At 48.2% G+C, this 20,422-nt stretch overlaps 1 protein-coding gene across 1 annotated transcript in view; it reads right to left on the reverse strand.

Moving 5' to 3' along the window:
* The window catches only part of IGF2R (insulin like growth factor 2 receptor), a 1,086,527-nt gene that overhangs the window by 345,209 nt on the left and 720,896 nt on the right, over window positions 1-20,422 (reverse strand). The window contains exon 31 of the mRNA XM_069235138.1: window positions 8,378-8,574. Within this exon, the coding sequence (XP_069091239.1) occupies window positions 8,378-8,574 (197 nt within the window). The remainder of the gene's footprint in view (window positions 1-8,377; window positions 8,575-20,422) is intronic.

Genomic DNA, 20,422 nt, shown 5'->3' on the forward strand with positions numbered 1-20,422 from the left:
TAAAAAAACAGTGAAATTCACACAAAAAACAAATGTTACAGGGACGTTATAGTTAGGAAATAGAATTTAAAAAAAACTAAGATATTCACTGGCTCAGAGTGTAAATGCACAAAACCATAGAATTTCAGCAGTTATAATTTTCTGAGCTAAGTATAGCTTGCGCCTCCACAATGCACTGATTATGCCCCCCCCCCCAATATGTCACTCATGAAGGTCAATGACATCACTGATGACGTCTCAAATGACAGCACTGATGACATGACTGATGACATCATCCAGCAAAGTAAACTTCAATATTCTTCATTACATACTATTTACATTTTTTAAATATAAGAGGACGACAGGTGGGAGACGTCCAGCACAGACCTCACAGTCTGTTTAACAACTACTACGCTCACTTATCACCTAAGAGAAAGTTCTCAGCAGATAGTACTGTCTCTTCTGAGCCACTACTATAAACATTAGTGAGAAAAGTAAAACGTCTAACCAAACAGGCTAGCCTATTGCACACCACAACAAAGCCATTTGTGAGCCTGGAAAGAGGTTTTAGTGCAAATGTCAGATTTACACAAACCACTACAACATACGATCAGTAGAGAGGTATTGGTGGACAGGCCACACGGTCACAAACTTCTAGTAAAATTATTCCTCATCATGGAGATAGGTGTGAGTAGAAAGGTCAGTCTGCTGTATATGTCTACTACACTGAGCCATTACCCTAGAGAAAGGTCTTAGTGAACAGATGAATGTATTGCAATCTACTACTACAGTCATTCATCACAAAGAAGAGAGGTCTAGGGAAATTGGTCAGTATGTCATAAAACATAACTATACTCAGCCATGGGGGGCGTGGCCAAGGACCCGGAGATGGCGCACGCCTGATTGTTTCGCTCCGGAGGGGCCGGCGAGTGAACCCTTCGAACCGCGCCTTCTCCGGACCGATCGGGGTCCAGGCAGCGAGGCCGTGTTAGCGGAGGGGGCCGAGCGTGGGTGGGCCCCCACGGCGATCCGGGAGAGTGCCGGGGAGCGGAAACGGCCTATCGGCGGAGCCCGGGCCGAGGGCCCGAGCGCAAGGCAGAAGCCGCGGCCTTGCCTGGGGCCGCGGCCTGAGGAGGCGAGAAGGCGGACGGCCCCAGGTGGCGGGCGACCCCCGGTGAGCCCTGCCTTGGTGGCGGAGGAGCCGGGGAGGGCCCGGGGGCCTGGGAGAAGCTGCGCCCAGTCGTGGTGCGTCGGGACTGCGCCCCTGGAGGCGAGTAGCCCCCGGAGGGTACGAGGTCGCGAACGCGATCGGGGTTGCGACCTCGCGCAGAGACGTGGGCCGAGGTGATCTGGGAGCCCGGGCATAGCGGGGGTCGCCGGGGGGAGTCTCCCTCCATCGGTGGAGACCCCGGTTGGGACCCGGGGCCCCAGAAGAAGTTGCACTCAGAAGAGAAGAGAGGCGACGCAACACTTGGACACAGGTGAGGCCCCAGAGGGGCCCAGTGGCGGCACGGGACCTTTGAGAGAGAGAGCGATGGAGTGTGGTGGCACCATGACGAAGGCGTGAACCGGGGGCAAGAAGCGAGGCTGTTTGAGTTGAGGAAGAGCTCTGGCCCAGGCACAGGGTAGAAGTGGAGCGAACAGTCCCTGGTGAACTCCGGTAGACATTGGAGAAACTGTAACCCGACAAGGCAAGAGGATCTGTTGGTGGAGCTGGTGAGTGGCGTATTGCGCTCTGGGGTAGAGCGGTGGGGGAAGGCCCAGCAGCCCGGATTGCGGACTCCCCCGGGCGCGCTGGAATGCCAGGGACCCCTAAATGAGCGGGTGCGAGCAAGGAATGGAGAGGAATATTCTCTGACTGGTGACTGAGAGAGCCCAGAAGAGTCTCTGCTACGACGGGCTAGAGGGCCTGGTGCTGCACTGGAAGGGATAGCGGATGGTCAGAGAGTCCCGGTTCGGAACCTCCGGCGCCATGGCCCGAGAACAGTGGGCCTAATAGGGGTGCGGGGACATCGCTGAGAACCGACCGCGAACAGCGGTGAGGCCAAGGATGGGCGTTGAGTGTCGATATAGAAGAAGACCATAGGCATCGCTGGGGCGGCGGTCGGTGCCCCTGGGGTGAGGCCCGCCACTGATCTAATGTCCCCCAAAAGCCGTCATAAGAACAGAATCATGGATACCGCGGCCTCGGCTGAGAGAGGGGAAATAGACCTACAGGGTCACACGCAGGTTAAAGTCCAGGATACCCTAGATAAAATACTTGGGGCGGTTGAGGACACAAAAACAACGTTGCAGCGGGAGATCAGCCAGGTCGCGGTCGAAGTGAGTCTACTGAGAGCAGACCACCATAAGCTGGTAGACAGAGTCAAGGAAACGGAAACCGCGCTGGCGGACATTACACCAAAACAGAAAAACCTGGCGGCTGAAGTGACCTCCCTGGTCGACAGGGTGACGCGCCTCGAAAAGAGGGCTGAAGATGCGGAGGGGAGGAACAGAAGGAACAATGTACGCGTGGTGGGCCTCCCGGAGGGGGCTGAGGGGACGAACATTGTGGAATTCCTGGAGAAGTGGTTCAGTGCGACAGTGGCGCCTGGGCGCCTCACTCCTTTCTTCACGCTGGAGCGGGCGAACCGGGTACCGGCGAGACCCCTTGCTCCGGGTAGACCTCCTCGGGCAGTGATAGCTAAACTCTTATACTACAGAGACAGGGACACTCTCTTGCAGAGGGCCAGGGAATCGGGTCCATTTAAAGTCGCAAACGGGGAAGTAACGCTATACCCGGACTTTACACTGGAGGTACAGAATAAGCGAACATCGTTTCTGTCAGTCAAGAGAGCCCTAAGAGACGAAGGTATCCAGTATTCGCTACTCTACCCAGCTAGACTAAGAGTGATGCTGGAGGGGAAGACAACGTTTCTCCAATCCCCCGAGGAGGCATGGGAGTGGCTGGAGTCACATAGCGCTCAGGCGGGAGGTTCCACAGGAGTGGGCCCGACAGGGGGCAGAGCTCGGCGGGCTCCGAAGAAGAGGAAGCCCAGAGACCGTAGACGACTGGTGCCCACACAAACGCAGAAAGAGAAAAGCAAGAAGGACGCACTGGAAGCAGCGGCACGCATGGGCGGTGAGGCATCCTCCCAGGATGGTTCTGGGGATGAGTCGGATGACACGCTGGTGTCCTCTGCGGGAGACCCAGAACATTCGACCCGGGCCCGAGGGTGACCCCGCAAACGGCTGATGAACTTGGCTGACCGAGACCTGCGGAGGACCCCGGAGATAGGGCATGTCATGGAAATAGCGGCCCCTCCGGACTTGGCCACCCCCCGGACCAGAACCTCGCCTATCCAACAAAATGGCGAGTACTGCTGATATGAGGATGAATAAGTTGCACTGTTGCACAGTTTATTGGGCAACCTACTGTTTAAGAGGTGCCCTGGGGACAGGGAGTTGGGACAAACAGTTTCAAGTTAATATGGCAGAGTGGGTGGCGGACTTAGATGGTGGCATGGGCATGAGAATGTGTGGAGACAACTCCGGGGTTTGGGAGAGCTGGGGTCAATGGTACCAGTCTGATATTGTGAAATGGCAGATTATAATCTCTTGACCTGGAACGTTAGGGGGATGGGCACACCAGCTAAAAGGCACAAAATACTCTCTTATTTAAAGAGAAGGGGCATACAGGTGGCATTGCTGCAGGAGACTCACCTGGCACCTGGCGAGGGAGAGAAGCTGAGACGCAGGTGGAGGGGGCAGGTGTTCGCGTCGGAATACTCGGCCTATGCCAGAGGGGCGTTAGTATGGATCAGAGCCGGGGTCCCCTTCACGGTGATCTCCTCCAACATAGACCGGGAGGGAAGATACGTGATATTAGAGGGGAGGCTGCAAGGTATGCCGATGGTTTTGAGCTGCATATATGCCCCTAACCAAGATCAGGTACCCTTCTTGACGAGCCTATCGAGACACCTAGCATGCCAATGTGCCGGTGACCTATTAGTAGGGGGGGGATTTTAATGCGGTGTTAGACATAAATATGGACAGGTCCACTCCGCCGCTACAAGGGGCAGCGACAATTAAAACAGCCAAAATATTGGGCGAGTGGTTAGACACATGGGGGTTGTCGGACGTCTGGCGAGTACATCACCCAACAACTAGAGAGTACTCGTATTACTCGGGCCTTCACCGGGTGCACACTAGAATCGATAGAGTAGTCTGCACGGCTGGCCTGGTAAATAATATGACACGCTCTGAATACTTAGCCCGCACCTTGTCTGACCACAATCCCTTGCTATTAACGTTGAGGGCTTCGGAGGATAGACCCCCCATACCGTCATGGAGACTGACTCCCTCGGCACTAGAGGACCGGGCGTACAGATCGGCCCTACATGATCACCTGGCAGAACATATAGGGATAAACAGTGGGTCCACCTCCTCTAGGGCCTTGGAGTGGGAGGCGCTTAAGGTGGTAACGAGGGGCTTCTGTTTGGGGCAGTCGGTGGGGGTGAGGCGCACGCTTGAGATGGAGCTGAACGACCTGGAAAAGGTTATGCATGAGGGGGAGCTGAGACAGGGGGAGATAGCCCAGGAGAATAAAGAATACAACCGTGCTCGAAGGGAACACTCCCGAGTTGAAGAGCAGCTCCGGTGTCATGATAGGCAAAAATACTTAGCATCCCTGCAGGCGGAGGAGGGCAGATCGGGGAGAATGCTGGCATGGCTGGTCCGTTCAGGGGGGCAAGGAGAGCCTATTACATGTGTGATAGATCAGGAGGGATCTCGCAGGCTCAGGCCGGGCCCCATAAATGACGCATTCAGGGAATACTACACGCGGCTGTACGGGAAGCCCCGCGAATTGCGAACGGAATCCTTTAATAGGTACTTGCAGCGAACCCCACTACCAACACTGAGTGCAGAGGAGAGAGACAGCCTGGGGGGACCAGTATCGGTGGAGGAAATAAATGAAGCAATAGAGCAGTTAGCATCTGGGAAGACCCCAGGAACAGACGGTCTTCCCATGGATTTTTATAAAAAATACAAGACGCTGGTGGCTCCCCAGCTGGCAGGGCTGTATGCGGGGGCATTACAAAATGGGGAATTACCCTGTACGATGCGGGAGGCCCTGGTGGTGCCGCTCCCCAAGACAAAAGATAGGGAAGCCTCGGTGAAGGACTTTAGGCCCTTATCAATGCTAAACAGTGACTTCAAAATTCTTAGCAAGATTATGGCTGCTCGACTACTCCCTATTATGACCAAGCTAGTGCACGCAGACCAGAACGGCTTTGTCCCCGGCCGTAGTACCTCTCTAAATCTGAGACGGGTTTTTACGATCTTGCATATGCCCAAGGACCTGAGGCCATCGGAGGGGGTCCTACTTTCGGTAGACTTCGAGAAGGCCTTTGACTCTGTCAGGTGGGACTATTTAAGGACAGTGATGCTAAAAATGGGGCTGGGGGAGGGATGGGTGAAATGGGTGGACCTGCTGTATTCATCCCCACTAGCAAGAGTTAAGACCGGAAAGACGATCTCCGGTGCATACCCAGTATACAGGGGAACTAGGCAGGGCTGCCCCTTATCCCCATTACTGTTTGCCCTGGCAATCGAGCCTCTGGCATCGCAGCTACGATGTGAAGGAGTGGGCAAGGGTATCCTTTGGGGTCCGGCGGAGCATATTGTTATGCATATTGCATTATGCAGATGACATCCTTCTCTACCTGAGGGACGGGACAAGTGGGCTCACATGGGCACTGGGGATACTGGAAGACTTTGGGGGCTTATCTGGACTCCGACTTAATCGAGGGAAAACGTATGTGTTTCCTGTGTTGTCAGATAGCGTGCGCCCCGATGCGTACCCAGCCGATGTAAACTGGGCCCCGCGGACTTTCAAATACCTGGGCATACAAATATTTCACGAACTAAGCGACCTTAGGGACGGTAATCTTGGTGGGACACTCAGGTGCCTGCGGTCCTCAGTGGGGTTTTGGAGATCGCTGAAACTACCAATCATGGCCAGGGTGGAGCTCTCAAAAATGATCATGCTTCCACGCCTCCTCTACTATTTTGCTAACTTACCCATATGGATCCCCTCTGCGTGGTTCCGAGAGCTGAACGCCTTGCTTAGAGAGCTGATATGGGACGAGGGTCGCAGGAGAACAGCGCTCTCGACCATCTGCAGACCGGCGCAGCTGGGGGGACTGGGCGCCCCGGATTTCGAGGCCTACTATCTGGCAGCCCAGTTGCAATGGGTGGCCGGCTGGCTGGCGGGCAGGGGACGACTAGATCTGGTTACTGTAAACGGGGAAATGGACACAGCTCGGATAGCGGCAAGCATGGTGGGCAGAAAAATTGCCCTCATTAGAGACAACATAATGTGTAATGTGGCGCTGAAATGCTGGAAACGGTGCGAAAGGAGGACCGGGGTGGGCCCACCGTATTCCCCCGCTCTCCCATTGGCGGCTGTAGCTATTGACCCTGGGCCCGGGGAGAGTCGTGGGCTGGGATTGGGACATTGGAGGAGAGCGGGGATAGAGACAACGGGGGGGCTATTCAAGGAAGGGGTGCTGAGAAGCTTCGCTGAGTTGGTAGGGGAGGGAGTACCGCAGGGACAATTTTTGCTATTCAGGAGGATGGTGCACACCCTGAAGGCTCATTGGGACACGGTCAACGCGGAACCAGCTGTCCACGGGGTGTTGCACATAGTGTTGACTGCGGGTGAAGAACCTCACTTGCTTGCGAAAATATACCGGGCCCAAATAGAGGCATCTGTGGACCCCCTGCAGTCTCTAAGAGAAAAATGGGGGAAGACAGTTGGGCGGGAGCTATCCGAGCCAGAGTGGACCAGAGCATTAGCTTATCCTAGGATGATATCACGCAACACGAGGCTGAGATATATCCAATACAACTACCTACACAGAACATACCTCACTCCTCACCGACTACACCGCATATACAGTGGGGTGCCTAGGACCTGTCCTAGGTGTGGAGATGACGTGCCCGACTTTGATCATATGATGTGGGGATGCTCGACGATTCAGAGGGGTTGGAGCACGATGATGGCAACCCTCACGGGGTTATTCGGGATGGAGCTCCGGCCAATCCCCGCCATGTGTCTACTGGGCCTTAGAATCGGCATCAAACTAAGTAAGGTTGCCGGACGTTTCCTTGACATGTCCTTGGCCCTCTATAAAAGACTAATTACGAAGGGCTGGAAATCCTCGGCGCACCCCTCCCTGACAGAGTGGAGGGATGATGTTGCAAGATGGTCCAGAGCTGAGTTGCAGGTCCTTAAGGCAGAGGAGGCAAGGGGAGTTCGTCAGACCCCCATCGCCTTGGAGTGGGAAAACCTAGTGACAAATTGGGACGACCTAACGAAGAATCCGTTGGCGCCGGAGGGGGTGGGTTGATCCTGATGGAATGGTAAACTGATATGCTGGTGGGAATAGGTTTCCGAAGCCATGACGGATCGATCTCCGCGCACTCTTCAGGCCCGGATATGGAGTGGGGGAGTGCGGAGTAATATGCGAAGTATAGGCCACTCTTACACAACGTGGTAGCCACGACAACCCTCCCCTTTTTTTTTTTTTTTTTTAAACTAGGCATCCCCACCCACACATGCCAACATGTTCATTAGTAGTTAGTAGCGGAGTTAAGTCTGTTGTTGGGACACAAATATAAAAAGTAACAAGGGGGGCTGAAGGAACTGATGCCATAACATCGGATTGATTGTGGGCTGGGCACAGCGATGTATGAATACCATAGCATTACAGTAATGAACATGTAACTGTGAAATACATTGCAAGCAAAGTAAACCGGAGGGGAGGCACAGTCAACAGAAATGTACAACAAAGTTGAATTGGTACTGTAAACAGACGTACATATGTAAAACAGCAAACAGTTAATGTTAATAAAAAATATATTTAAAAAAAAAAAACTATACTCAGCCATCATTGTGGAGTGAAGTCTCAATGAATAGCTTAGACTGTCGTAAAGACCTACCATGCACATACATCAGTTGAGGACGTGTCAGTGTAGAGGCTAGAGCACTGATAAATAGTACACCCACTTTAAAAATGGGATTATAGATTAGATTACATGCATGAGAAATAGTATCACTAAATAGTACAGAAAGAACAGCAATTTAAATTATGCAGTAGCTCAGTATATATCTTTAAATCTCAGAGTCTTTTACGAAACATTTACATGAACTTTAAGTTGTTTTAAGACCATATCTATTAGCCATGCAAAATGACTAAGGATAAAAACAAGATTCTAGGCTTGGATGAAGAATCTATGCATTTAATTAAATCAAACTGAGTTGCGAGATCTCTTCAGTTCTGTAGTGGCTAATGGTCAAATATATTTATTTAAAATTGACAAAAGAAATACCATCATAAAAAAATATACTTGCAATTTTAGTTTCATCACACTTGAAGCGTATTGTTGTTGTCCGTTTACGAATATTGTCTGAGCAAAGGTCTCCATTGATGTATTTTAGAACAGAGATTCCATTTTCCCATTGAGGCGCATCAGCAAGCTCACCCAGGTTTATGCATGACGATCCATTAGTTAGACAGGCAGCAGCTCCAGTGGGTATGGAAAATGGACCTAAATGAACATGAAGTAAAACTGCCATAAATTTGTTTCACAATTCTGATTGAATACATCAGTAGGCTGAAGAGAAATACGTGGATGCAGCTAATTTGTATACTGCTAATCACAACTCAAACCTTTAATATCACCTCTACATTAGGGTTCAATACAGCTTTGGAATGAAAAAAACATGTTCTCCATCAGTACTGCAAAGATGCATCAATGTTTAACAAAACAGCACAAAACGTATAATCACAGAGATGGCGAAGCAGGAGTATACTCACCAAACAGCCCTGGTTGCTCATGGACTGCAGGCAGATCAGGTGGGTGAATGGCATTAGCATTACTGAGGCTGAGCTGGAGAGTAACCACCAGTGCGAGGAGGACCATGCATTCCACCGTGACTAACAGATGGCCATCCTTGGCAGCTGCACATTCCCCAAGGAAGAGACATCAGAATGGGCAATCAGCCCTAGCCAGCCTGTGCCAACCCTTTAATCCCTGAACAGCCAGAAGGAGGAAGAGCTGTGTGAGAGAGGAGATTGTCTGCATACTCAAGGCTCAGCAGGATTGTGTGCATCGGTACCGGCAAAGGCTGCAGCCAACAGTACCCTGACAACATCACTAACACTGTCTTCTTTCTCAGTGGCTAGCTGTCCCAGTGGTGTGTAGCCATTTTAGTTACAGCTTTGTAAACATTATTTTAGCATCCTAGGCCTGCCGCTGTGCACTTTAACCAAGATATATTTTATACAGCTTTGTTTATTATTTTAACAATAGCCACACTTGTGGTCTTGTTTTATTTCTCTCTAGCCGTTCTTTGCCTAGGTCAGCACTGCGTTCTTAAACAAGACATTTCTTTCACACTGTGCTTTTCTCAAGGCTGCAGTACGATAGGTTGCCGTCAAACGTGGTAACGCTTTGTCTCTAGTGTTCATAGAAAAGTACACACTCTTACGTAGGGATTCTTTCTTGGAACATCAGTAGTGTTTTTATAAAAAACACTACTTTGACCCGTGTACGTTAGCGGGAGATTCCAGCCAGATGACCACGACTGTATGCTGATTGCTTCGCTGCAGCTGCTTAAGTAGATTACAGGCCTCTTGCTCAGGTATGAGGGTGATGTCTTCCCAGGGGAGCCTGAAGGGCAGAACTAGAGCTTAACATGCTGTGCTCTAACATAGCCTAGGTAGGACCTATTTTAATGATTCTAGTGACAATATGGTAGCGTTATTTTTATGCTTTACTCTCCTCGTCACAATTTTAATCCTGTCATGCTTTATCATCCTAGTTATTGCAGTACATGCTTTATTCTGCCTCTGATTGTCCTTGTATATGTGAGACTAATATAACTGAGAGAAACGGATGCGATCTGAGTGAGAACGATTTCCCTGTGGAATCAACTGTATCATGCGCTCGGCTGCCCAATCATCCCTGCTCTTGGGTGGAGATGAGGCACTGCTAGTTAGCCAGAGCAAAACCCGGATTAGGCCGACAGGTGTCACCTGTAGTGGGTTCAGACTCAGTCCCCCACAGTGTAAGTGATTCTGCTGCCCAAATCCAGTAGTCTCATTAGAATAATGAGAGCCTACGCGACACCAGGAGGGGTGGTCGTCTTGCTTGAGCTGATGAACCACAGAGGAATCGGGCACCAGCATATGGGGCATCATCAACTGCTACTCTCTGCAGGTAACAGAGGGACAGCAAAGAGAAGCCATGAGGTGACTGGTAATTGGGCAATCGCAGCAAGCCTACAGAACTGGCAGCTCCAGAGCCTTTGCATGCAGTATCATGGCACAGTAAGGGTGGTGCTGACACGGACGCAAAAAGAGGTGGTGGGGGATTGGTCCTGCAGTGCCGATAAAGAATGCACCCTTTCCGTGTGGACTTGTACAAATGATGTTGATAATAAATAGCCTGTCTAGAAGCAAAACAATGTACATCATGAATGACTGTTACAACACACGTTTGTAATGGGTGCTAATTGAAAATATAAATGATAGTGTGTAACAAGAAATGACTGAGCAGGGCTTATCCACTGCCACTCTCTATGTATTAGTGTACCGGAGACATATGCTGTGTCAGACAGTGAAAGCAGTCTCTAGTCAAGACAGACTAATATGTGCCATTGACAACTTTGTCCAAATGAAAAATAGCGTAGGACTCAAAACTGGAATAATTTCACCCCCAATGTATCCTCTCTTTTTGTAAGCATACACTAATGCTTTAATTGAGGCCACCAGCCATCCATATTACTTACTGTACTTGTTCTGATCCTACTAAGGATACCAACCTAATTTTTAACTAACTGCGTCTTTAAACATTTTCAATTTTAATTTACGTGTATATAGTTCATAAATCTGCCATTTCTTTTTTGAAACAGCCGTAGAATCCTTGAGTAAGCATTGCTGAATCCCAGTGGTTTGTGGACCTAATGTTAGGGAATCGCTTATCTAGACCTATCTATGGACACGTCCATTAAAGAAGACTGCATGTCACCAGAAAATACAGTAGCCTGTAGCGAGGGATGATACCTGAGCACTACACTGGCAGCTGTATCAAATCTTATACAGTCCACAGTTTCAAGGCTGGGGCTCAAAACATATGTGGTAGCTTCCTGGCAATCCTGAATCAACAGGGCAAGAGCTGTCATGAATTCATCAGGGTCAGCCAGCAAGATCTCACTAGCTATGTCTTAAAGAGCATGAGGGTATCGGGCCACTATACATTCACGATCAATGACCAAAGGGCAAAACAAGAGGAAGCAAACACCTTTTTTTGCTCAACTAATCTATTTGTTTTGCTTTCCTATCTGGTGGCACAGAAGGGAACACACAAAAGGTGATGGGTGGAATGCTGGCAATTTGTCTAAACACTGGCAATCACTCGAGGCCACCAACTCAACCCATTGTTCTTTTGCTCACCATGCCACCTCAGCTTGGACCCAGATATAGGCAAATCCGTCTTGACCCTGCATCTCACGGAAAAACTTCAGCCCGAACTGCCAGGCCAGGTCCTTCCTGAACTGGAACACAAGCAACCCAGCACAGGTTTCAGCCCTAGTTATGGGCTTATCAGCCAGGTACAGCTTGGTTCCAGTGACACAATGAGCATGGGACCTACATCTGGGCATACACATGCCCCTTAGTGTGGTACATGAAACAGACAAACTGTGATAGGAGGAAAGTTTGCAATTTGTCTAACCACTGACAATTGCTCAGGGTAGCATTCCAAACCGTCATTCTGTTGCTCACCATGACACCTTAGTTTGGACCCAGCCATATGCAAATCAGTCTTGACTCTGCATCTCACGGGAACAGTCCAGCCCGAATTGCCAGGATGGGTACTGCATGAACTATAACACAAGCAACCCAGGACTGATTTTGCCCTGAGACATGAGTATGGGTTCACTGACTAACAGGAGTCACAGACCAATGGGACACAGTGGGTTCTCAGACACCACAAGCAGATTTTGTGTGACTCCAGTAAAGACATCCTCCCTTTTTTAAAATCATTATTTTTTATTTATCATTTTACCAGTTTTGACATTAACAGGTAAACATACAGAGATAACAAGAACAAAATCACAATGTCACCTCGTAAAACACAATAATCATAGGATTGTTGGCATGCATTTTGCCAGGCAATACCCTCCACGTTCCTATTCCATCTGCCCAAGTGTTTCCTTTTACATAAATGTCTTGATACCTCACAAGGATTGCTAAAGTGCCATCTAACAGTATATCTTTCCTGTCTCAGTTTGCTTTTTTGTTTTATCGTCAGAAGACAGCGTCTGCAGTCCTTGTTGTGCTTCTTGGGGCCAGATGTAGCAAAGGTTTTTACCCATTCTGTGTCTATGGTAAAAAGTGTTCGTACATATGGCGCTAAGTTCCCTGCCTCAGAGAATGCCCTCATCATATCAGCCCAAGTCATTAAATCATCTGCCACCTTTTCGGTATGTTCTAATGTGAGACTCTTCTGCCAATGTCCACATATTGACATTAGGGCTTTGTATTCACAACCAGCCTATGGCTATGTGTCACCAACCAAATGGGAGGTGCATACAATTATAGTGCATTTTTATTTTTTTAGGCTTTACTATAATGCCCATTTAACACTGTTGCAAGGAAAGCTCCAGTGAAATCCCTGTCACCCTATGTAGCCTTGTGACTACTTTCATCCAGTAATATGGGATTCTAACACATTACATTGTGAGATGCAGAAAGGAAGCCATGTACATCCTGCAATGTGAGCACACTGCTGACCTACTCCAGCTGTTGGAAAATGGCACTCTCTGAAGTGTCACCCAAAACTTTCTGCCTTCCTCCTCCTCTTTTTCTGACCTCATTTTTGTTGTCTTTAGGACTCTGGACACTTTACCACTGCTAACCAGTGCTAAAGTGCATGTGCCCTCTCCCTAAAAACATGGAAACGTTGGTGCATACCCAATTGGCATATTTAATTTACTTGTAAGTTCCTAGTAAAGTGCACTCCATGTGCCCAGGGCCTGTAAATTAAATGTTACTAGAGGGCCTGCAGCACTATTGTGCCACCCACATAAGTAGCCCCTCAACCATGTCTCAGGTCTACCATTGCTAGGCCTGTGTGTGCAGTTTCACTGCCAGTTCGACTTGGCCTTTAAAACTTGCCAAGCCTTAAATTCCCCTTTTTCTTACATATGTCACCCCTAAGGTAGGCCTAGGTAACCCATAGGACAGGGTGCTATGTAAGTAAAAGGCAGGGCATGTACTTATGTGTTTTACATGTCCTGGTAGTGAAAAACTCGCAAATATGTCTTCCATTACTGTGAGGACTGCTCCCCTCATAGACTAGCATTAGAACTGCCCTCATATACTTTTAAGTGGTAGATTGTGATCTGGAAGGAGTAATCCTGTCATTTTTAGTATGGCTAGAATGGTAATAGAAAATCCTGCTTACTGGTGAAGTTTGATTTAATATTATTATTTAAAAAATGCAACTTTTACAAAGTGGGCATTTCTCTGCACTTACTGCCACCTGTGCCTTACAGCCTGTCTCCGATCCACGTCTAGTCTATGCTGGTTGAAACTCCCCTTGTGCATTCCACCCAGACAGCCAAAAACACAGGACACTCAGTCACATCTGCATACTGAATGGGTCTCCCTGGGCAAGACGGGTGGAGTGGCTCTCTTACACTTCAAAGGCCAGTGCCCTGCCCTCACACAAAGGACTGATAACCCCCCACAAAGATCCTGGCAGACAGAACTGTGCTGAAAGGGACACTTGTGCACTTCAAAACCACTCTTTGAAGTCGCCCCCACTTCAAAGGCATTTTTTGGTGTGTATATATATATTGGGTCCCTGACCCCACCAAATCACACACTTCTGGACCTACACCTTGACTCTGTCAGAGAGACTGACGCCTGGCTGCCCAAAGGACTCATCTCGACTTGGCTGAAGGACTGATTTCCTGCTTGTTGCCCTGCTGCCTGGTGCTCCTGACTCTGCTGGAAGGACTTTGCTTTCCTCCTAAAGTGCTCTTCAATGGCTTAGACTGAGCTTGCTTCCTGTTTCTGAAGTCTCAAGGCCGAAAAAGACTTCACACCTTCAGGAAATCCTCGTGCCTCAGACAATCGACGCAACACCTGCAGAAATCGACACAGCACCTGCATCGCGGCTGGAAAATCGTGTGCCATCGACCAGAACGACACTGTGCCAGACTCGCAAATGGAAATCTGACGCAACACCTGCCTAGTGGCTGAAATTTTGCTGCTTCGCCTACCGGATCGACGCAGAGCCTGCTCCTTCTTACCAGCGCATCAGGACTTTCAACACATCGTCCCTGGGCGTCAAAATATTCCCACATCACAGTGAGGAACCAAGGCTGAACACCTAGAAAGCTACACATCACCTTGCAGCGTGGAAAGAAACAAAGCACCATCTGTGCTGCACTGGAAAATTCAACGCAGCGCCTTATTTTTCAAAGCAGCTCCTCCTCTGCGGCCCCCATGCGTCATTATTTTTGACACATCCCAGGTACTGTGTGTTACAAGGATACAACCACTGATTCATAAGGATTGAGACTCTTTTAAACCTTTAAAAAGTGATATGTGCATATTGGATTTTTGTCATTTATATCTTATTTTATTCAGATGAATATTATCTATTTTTCTAAACTTGTGTGGTGTATTTTTGTGGTGTTTTCACTGTTACTGTATGAGTTATTGCAGAAATACTTCACACATGTTCTTCTAAGTTAAGCTTGCCTGCTCTGTGCCAAGCTACCAGCCGGTGAGCACAGGAAAATATGGGTTGTGCTGTGACTTACCCTGACTAGGATTGTGGTCCCTACTTGGACAAGGGTGTATACCTCTGCCAACTAGAGACCCAATTTCTACCACCAGTAAATTCTCTTTAGTTTGACCAGCATTAAATATGTGCGATGAAAAAAGTTTAAATATATCAGCTTAAATCTGGCATTACCTGAAACCCCATTCACCAAGGAACAATCAGTGTCCCCCTCCTCAATAAGCTGTTCAATATCATTTTCCCAGGCTAGTCCAACCTTCAATACAGTTTTAACTCTGTCTGTCTTTAGGGCTTGACACTTCAAGGCTGCCTGTTGCTGGTCTGCTTCCAGGTAAAGGACAGTCTCCAGGATCTCAACTGGGGAGAGGAACTGGGGAAGTCAGTCCAAATTTCCCTGGCTGTCCCAGCAAATTTGGCATAATGTAGGAACTCACCAGGGCACATGGCAAAAGTGTCCTGTGCTCCAAGGAAATTAGTAAATACTTCACCTGGTACCAATCACCAAGCAAATTGCATCCCCACTCCCACTATTGTGCCATATCTACGCTTATGTGTTTAAATGGCTGCAGCATCCATATATCCAGGTCCCTTGAGAAGGGTGGCCACTTGAGTACTCTAGTAACGATCCACTTCCAGACCTGAGCAATCTGTAGTACAATCTACAGATAATCACTAACCACACCGTCCCTCTTATAAGGAATTCCACCAGGGGAGTGTCACTAGAAGTCCTGCTTAACAACCGCCTCTCCCGGCTATCCTCCTCCTCAGTTCATCTAGTAGAGTGTTGTATGTCTGAAGCATATTAATATAATTCCAGATCAGGAAGGAGAAACCCCGCACTCATACCGATCTACATTATGTGTGTTCAAAGCTATCCTACTTCTTTTTTTAGAGCCCACACCAAGGACACAGACAGACTATTTAATTGTTTAAAGGTGTCAGGCAACAGTAGACACAGAGTTCTCTTCGCAATCGCAATCCTCCCCATAATGGAAAGGGTTAATTTATTCCTAAAACATATTGATGATTGCAATCCATTGAGCAATGTACCAATGTTATATGCGTATTGCCTTTCCATTGTCAAAGCAACTATGATTCCAAGGTACCAACATTTGTCCACGTCTCCTTTAAGGCCTAAACAGGACAAGTGATCCCACGGGGACAAGTGATCCTTAGCCCAGCCACATCCCCACAAGCGCCTGGACCGTTTAAAAAAAAAAAAAGCAAAGTGTTATCAGCATACAGGGAAACAACGTATCTGGCATTTCTAATTCTGATGCCCCAATCTCGCAACTGTGTTCCAAGTATGGCTGCTAAGGGTTCAAGTGCCAAAGCGGCAAGCAAGGGTAAAAGCGGACATTCTTGCCTAGCGCTCAACACTCCAGTCAGCCAACACACTTCTATAATTTCTGACCCTAGTCCTTAGATCTGTAAAAACAAATGTATCCAGCTAGAAAAGTCTGGATCGAAACCCAAACTGCAAGCCATCCAACAATTATGGCCAGTTCAAAGTGTTGAAAGCTTTTTCAAGATCAACATACACTAGCAAGAGCTGTTCCACTAAACCAACCAAGGAGTGTAGCACATATATTAGCCTATGAATATGCAAGCACTCCTGGTCGTGCTCTACCCCAATATAAGCCGCATTGGTCCCAATCACTGCACAGATGCCTAAAACCGCACTTGTCCCCATAACCTATCACAGCTGCGTTGCCAGGACGGTACACAGAACCTTAGTGTCATTGTCTGGGGCCTTTAGAACGAGGAATCAGCCTGATCCCTTATTCAATTTAAGGATCACAGAATTAATGCCCTCGCACATGGTGGGAAGTAGGATGCCAATTTGTTTAGCTTCTCTGAAGTCTTTTTACAGTTTCTCGGTCAACTATGGGGCAAATGTCTCCCGGCACTTTGCCTTTAGGCATTGACTTTGGGGCCTTCCTGAACTCCTCCAATATGATCTCTGCTTCACACTCCTCCCTGAGCATCAGAGAACCTTGTAAGCTCCGCTTTTTCCAGGAATTCACTATTGTCTCATTTATAGCCAGACTTGTATTCCCTATATGCAATCTCAAAGTGTGCTACTTATCGACACCTGCGTCATGGCAGTCAGAGAAATCAGGGCTCGAACAATCACAAAAAAGTTATTAGATCTGCAGGTCAAGTAACTTGAATAATCTACTCGACCTAACTGCAATGTACTTGACCCGTAAACAGATCTCAAATTGTGTGATCCAAGGCAAATATTTTAGTTTACAGTCACCTTTTTATTCAGTCTCACATAAGTGCATCTTGAAATATGTGAGCTCAGCATTTCTGCTGTACAAAAAAAACCTACTGTTTTTGATTAAATAGACTAAACGTTTCCTCCATATATAAAAAAAATCTAGCCCACATATAGGGGACACATGAATCACAACTTGCCTCTTAGTTTACTAATAGCATTGCCATCAGGGCAGGAGTGTTTCTCAGTTTATATTTAAACACTCACTTTTAATAAATATTACTAATACATGATGTGGTAGCACACTGTCATTTACAGATAGTACATTTCCAAGAAATGCCCTAAAACATTCCACTAACTTGCAGCTTTACTGATAAAATTCTATAGTGTATTAACACTAGTCTTTGAAAAATGGGTTTCAGAAAGCATATTTGTTTTTTGCACATCACCAAGTGTTTGTTTTCATCGTATTAAAATATTTTTTCATCACACAGGAGTACATAAAAATGGGCTTTCAAAACTATTGAAATATATTTTGAAATGTTTGCACAATTGACTTGGTTATTTATATGTTGTGTGTTAGAAAAAACCTGACTCACATCAGCCTTTCATTTCACGCTCTTTGCAGAGCAGGTCAGACAGTTCACCTTACAAACTCCTGGAACTCTGCAGTCAGAAGGAACATTAACTGTAAGCAGACAAGCTGACTTTTGACCTCAGTCTCTGAACACAGAGCAAATGTTACAAGATAAGAACAAGATTTAAAGGCATCTTCATTGCTCCATCGCTTTATGACTGATCGGAACACCTTGTCTTTGTTAACACACCAGAAGGGGCGAGTAGGTCCTAAAAATGGCTCGACCTGTTAAAATATGACTCGCCATAGCAAGTGGGCGAGTAGATTTTTCGAGGCCTGGAAATATCAATCTCTTTTTTTAATATCCAAGCAAGCAATCTACTGGACTTATCCTGTTCTCTATGTAACTATTGGCAATACTTCTTCAAAGTCAAATTATCTGGTCTGCCCCAAGTAATACCCATGGATACTGCTGATTCCTGCTAGCTCTGTTCTTCTTATAGGGGATTTAGTCTCATGCTGCTGCACATCTTCCCGCCTGGCAGATGTCCAGGACAGGAGCTCAGCATGCTAACGCTGTGGAAGCAGCAGTTGCTTTTGTGGAGTGAGCACACAAGCACTCAGGGGTTTGCTTCTTTGCTAAAGCGTAGCACAGTTTGATGCAAAGTAGTATCCATCGTGAGATGGTATGTTTCTGCACCACCTTCCCTTTCATCGCACCCACATATCCAGCAAACAGTTGATCGGCCACCAGGAACTCTTTAGTACGATTGAGGTAAAACGCCAATGCTCTTTTTGGATCCAGACCGTGGAGTCTCTCCTCCTCATGAGAAGGATGTGGGGGTGCGTAAAAAGTAGGCAAAGTGATTGACCAGCCCACATGAAAAGACGTAACAACCTTGGGAAGGAAAGAGGCCCTCGTACGAAGCACCACTTTGTCAGGGAGAACAGACAAAAATGGGGGTTTTAATAAAGAGCCTGAAGCTCACTCACTCTGCGAGCAGAGGTGATGGCAACAAGAAATGCAGTTTTTAGATTAAGGAGCCGCAAAGGGCAATTATGTAGCAGCTCAAAAGGGGCACACATCAAGTAAGTGAGGACCAGATTGAGGTCCCGTTGGGGCATAATTAACGGAGTGGGAAGAAACAAATGGGTGCGTCCCTTTAGAAATCTACAAACAATAGGTGATTTGAAATGGGAAGGTAGGTCTGGCAATTGAAGAAAGGCTGAGATAGCCGACAGGTAAACTTTAAGGGTGCCCAAGGCAGAGCCCTGCTGGGCCAAAGAAAGGATGAACAAAAGAACCTCAGAGAGAGGAAAAGAGGGGGGAAATCGACAGACTTGTTGGTATACCATGCCACAAATTTATTCCAACAGGCTTATAACATTTTGGTGGAGGAACGCCTCGCTGCCAAGATAACGTCACAGACTTCAGGCAGAAGGACAATAGCTGTCAAGTGCGGTCGTTCAAGCTCCACGCATGAATGTGAAGATTGGACAGGTTCGGGTGGAGGAACGTCCCCTGTTGCTGCAACAGAAGATCCTCCCAGAGGGACAGTCTGATTGGAGGAACTGGGGCCATTCTCAGGAGCTCTGGATACCATACTCCTGTGCCCAGTCCGGAGCCACAAGGATTACTTGGGCCCGGTCATTCTTGATCTTCTTCAGAACTCTGGACAGAAGTGGTATAGGCGGGGTATAGCCAAGGATAGAGGCTGAAACATCGGAATCATAGCCTGAATATCCTCCTGGACTCGCTTCTCAGGAGGACAGGCCTAAAACTGCACTGTGTCCAGAACAGCTCAAATTAAAGGGAGCATCTGAGAGGGAGTCAGGTGTGACTTTGGCATGTTTATAGTGAGCCTCAGCTTGTGCAGAAGGTTCGCCGTAGTCTGAAGGTGGGAGAAGACTCTCTGTGGCGTGTCCGCCATCAACAGCCAGTCGTCGAGGTAAGGGAAGACGAACGGCTAACCTGCGCAGATGAACTGCAACCACTGCCATCACTTTCGTGAACACCCGAGGGGTGCTGGTAAAGAAGGAGAGCATGGTAAATTTAAAGTGCTCGGGACCTGCTACAAATCATAAGTAGTGTCTGAGGGCAGGCAATACCGGTATATGCAAGTAAGGATCCTGCAAGTCCAACACTACCAATCCAGTCTCCTGGGTCCAAGGCAGACAGGACCTGAGCCAGAGTGAGCATTTTGAACTTCTCCTTGAGAAAGAGATTGAGGGCCCGAAGGTCTAGGATAGGACGTATGTCCTTGTCCTTTTTGGGCAGCAGAAAGTAGCAGTAACAACTACTACAACCTACTTATAGTGCAGGGACCCTCTCTATGGCTCCCTTGGCCATGAGAGATGTGCCTTCCTCGCGGAGAAGTGCCAGATAATCCTCTGGTAGGCGGCTGTAGGATGGAGGCATGGCCCGGAGGAGCAGTCTCAAAGGGGAAGGAGTAGTCCCTTCGGACAATATGCTAAACACACCTGTCCGTTGTGATGGATTCCCAGTGAGGCAGGTGATGGTGAATCCTGCCTCCAACTGGTCTGAGATGGAGGGACGGACTAGGAAAGCTTGAAGGCTGCAGTGGGGGCGGAGGTGGACTGGGCAGACCTCTGGTTCCCTGTCCCATAAGCCCGTGGGATTCCTACCTTCTTCGGCCATGCAGTGGCTGAGTAGCATGGGTGGCACGGTGGCTGGGAAAGGAATGAGACAGGGAGCCCCTTCGGGGGCCACGAAAGGGGAGAAAGGCGGGCTGTTGGGGGCGAGGGGCAGTCGA

This window comes from Pleurodeles waltl, chromosome 5 (assembly GCF_031143425.1).
Source record: "Pleurodeles waltl isolate 20211129_DDA chromosome 5, aPleWal1.hap1.20221129, whole genome shotgun sequence".
Taxonomy (NCBI): Eukaryota; Metazoa; Chordata; class Amphibia; order Caudata; family Salamandridae; genus Pleurodeles; species Pleurodeles waltl.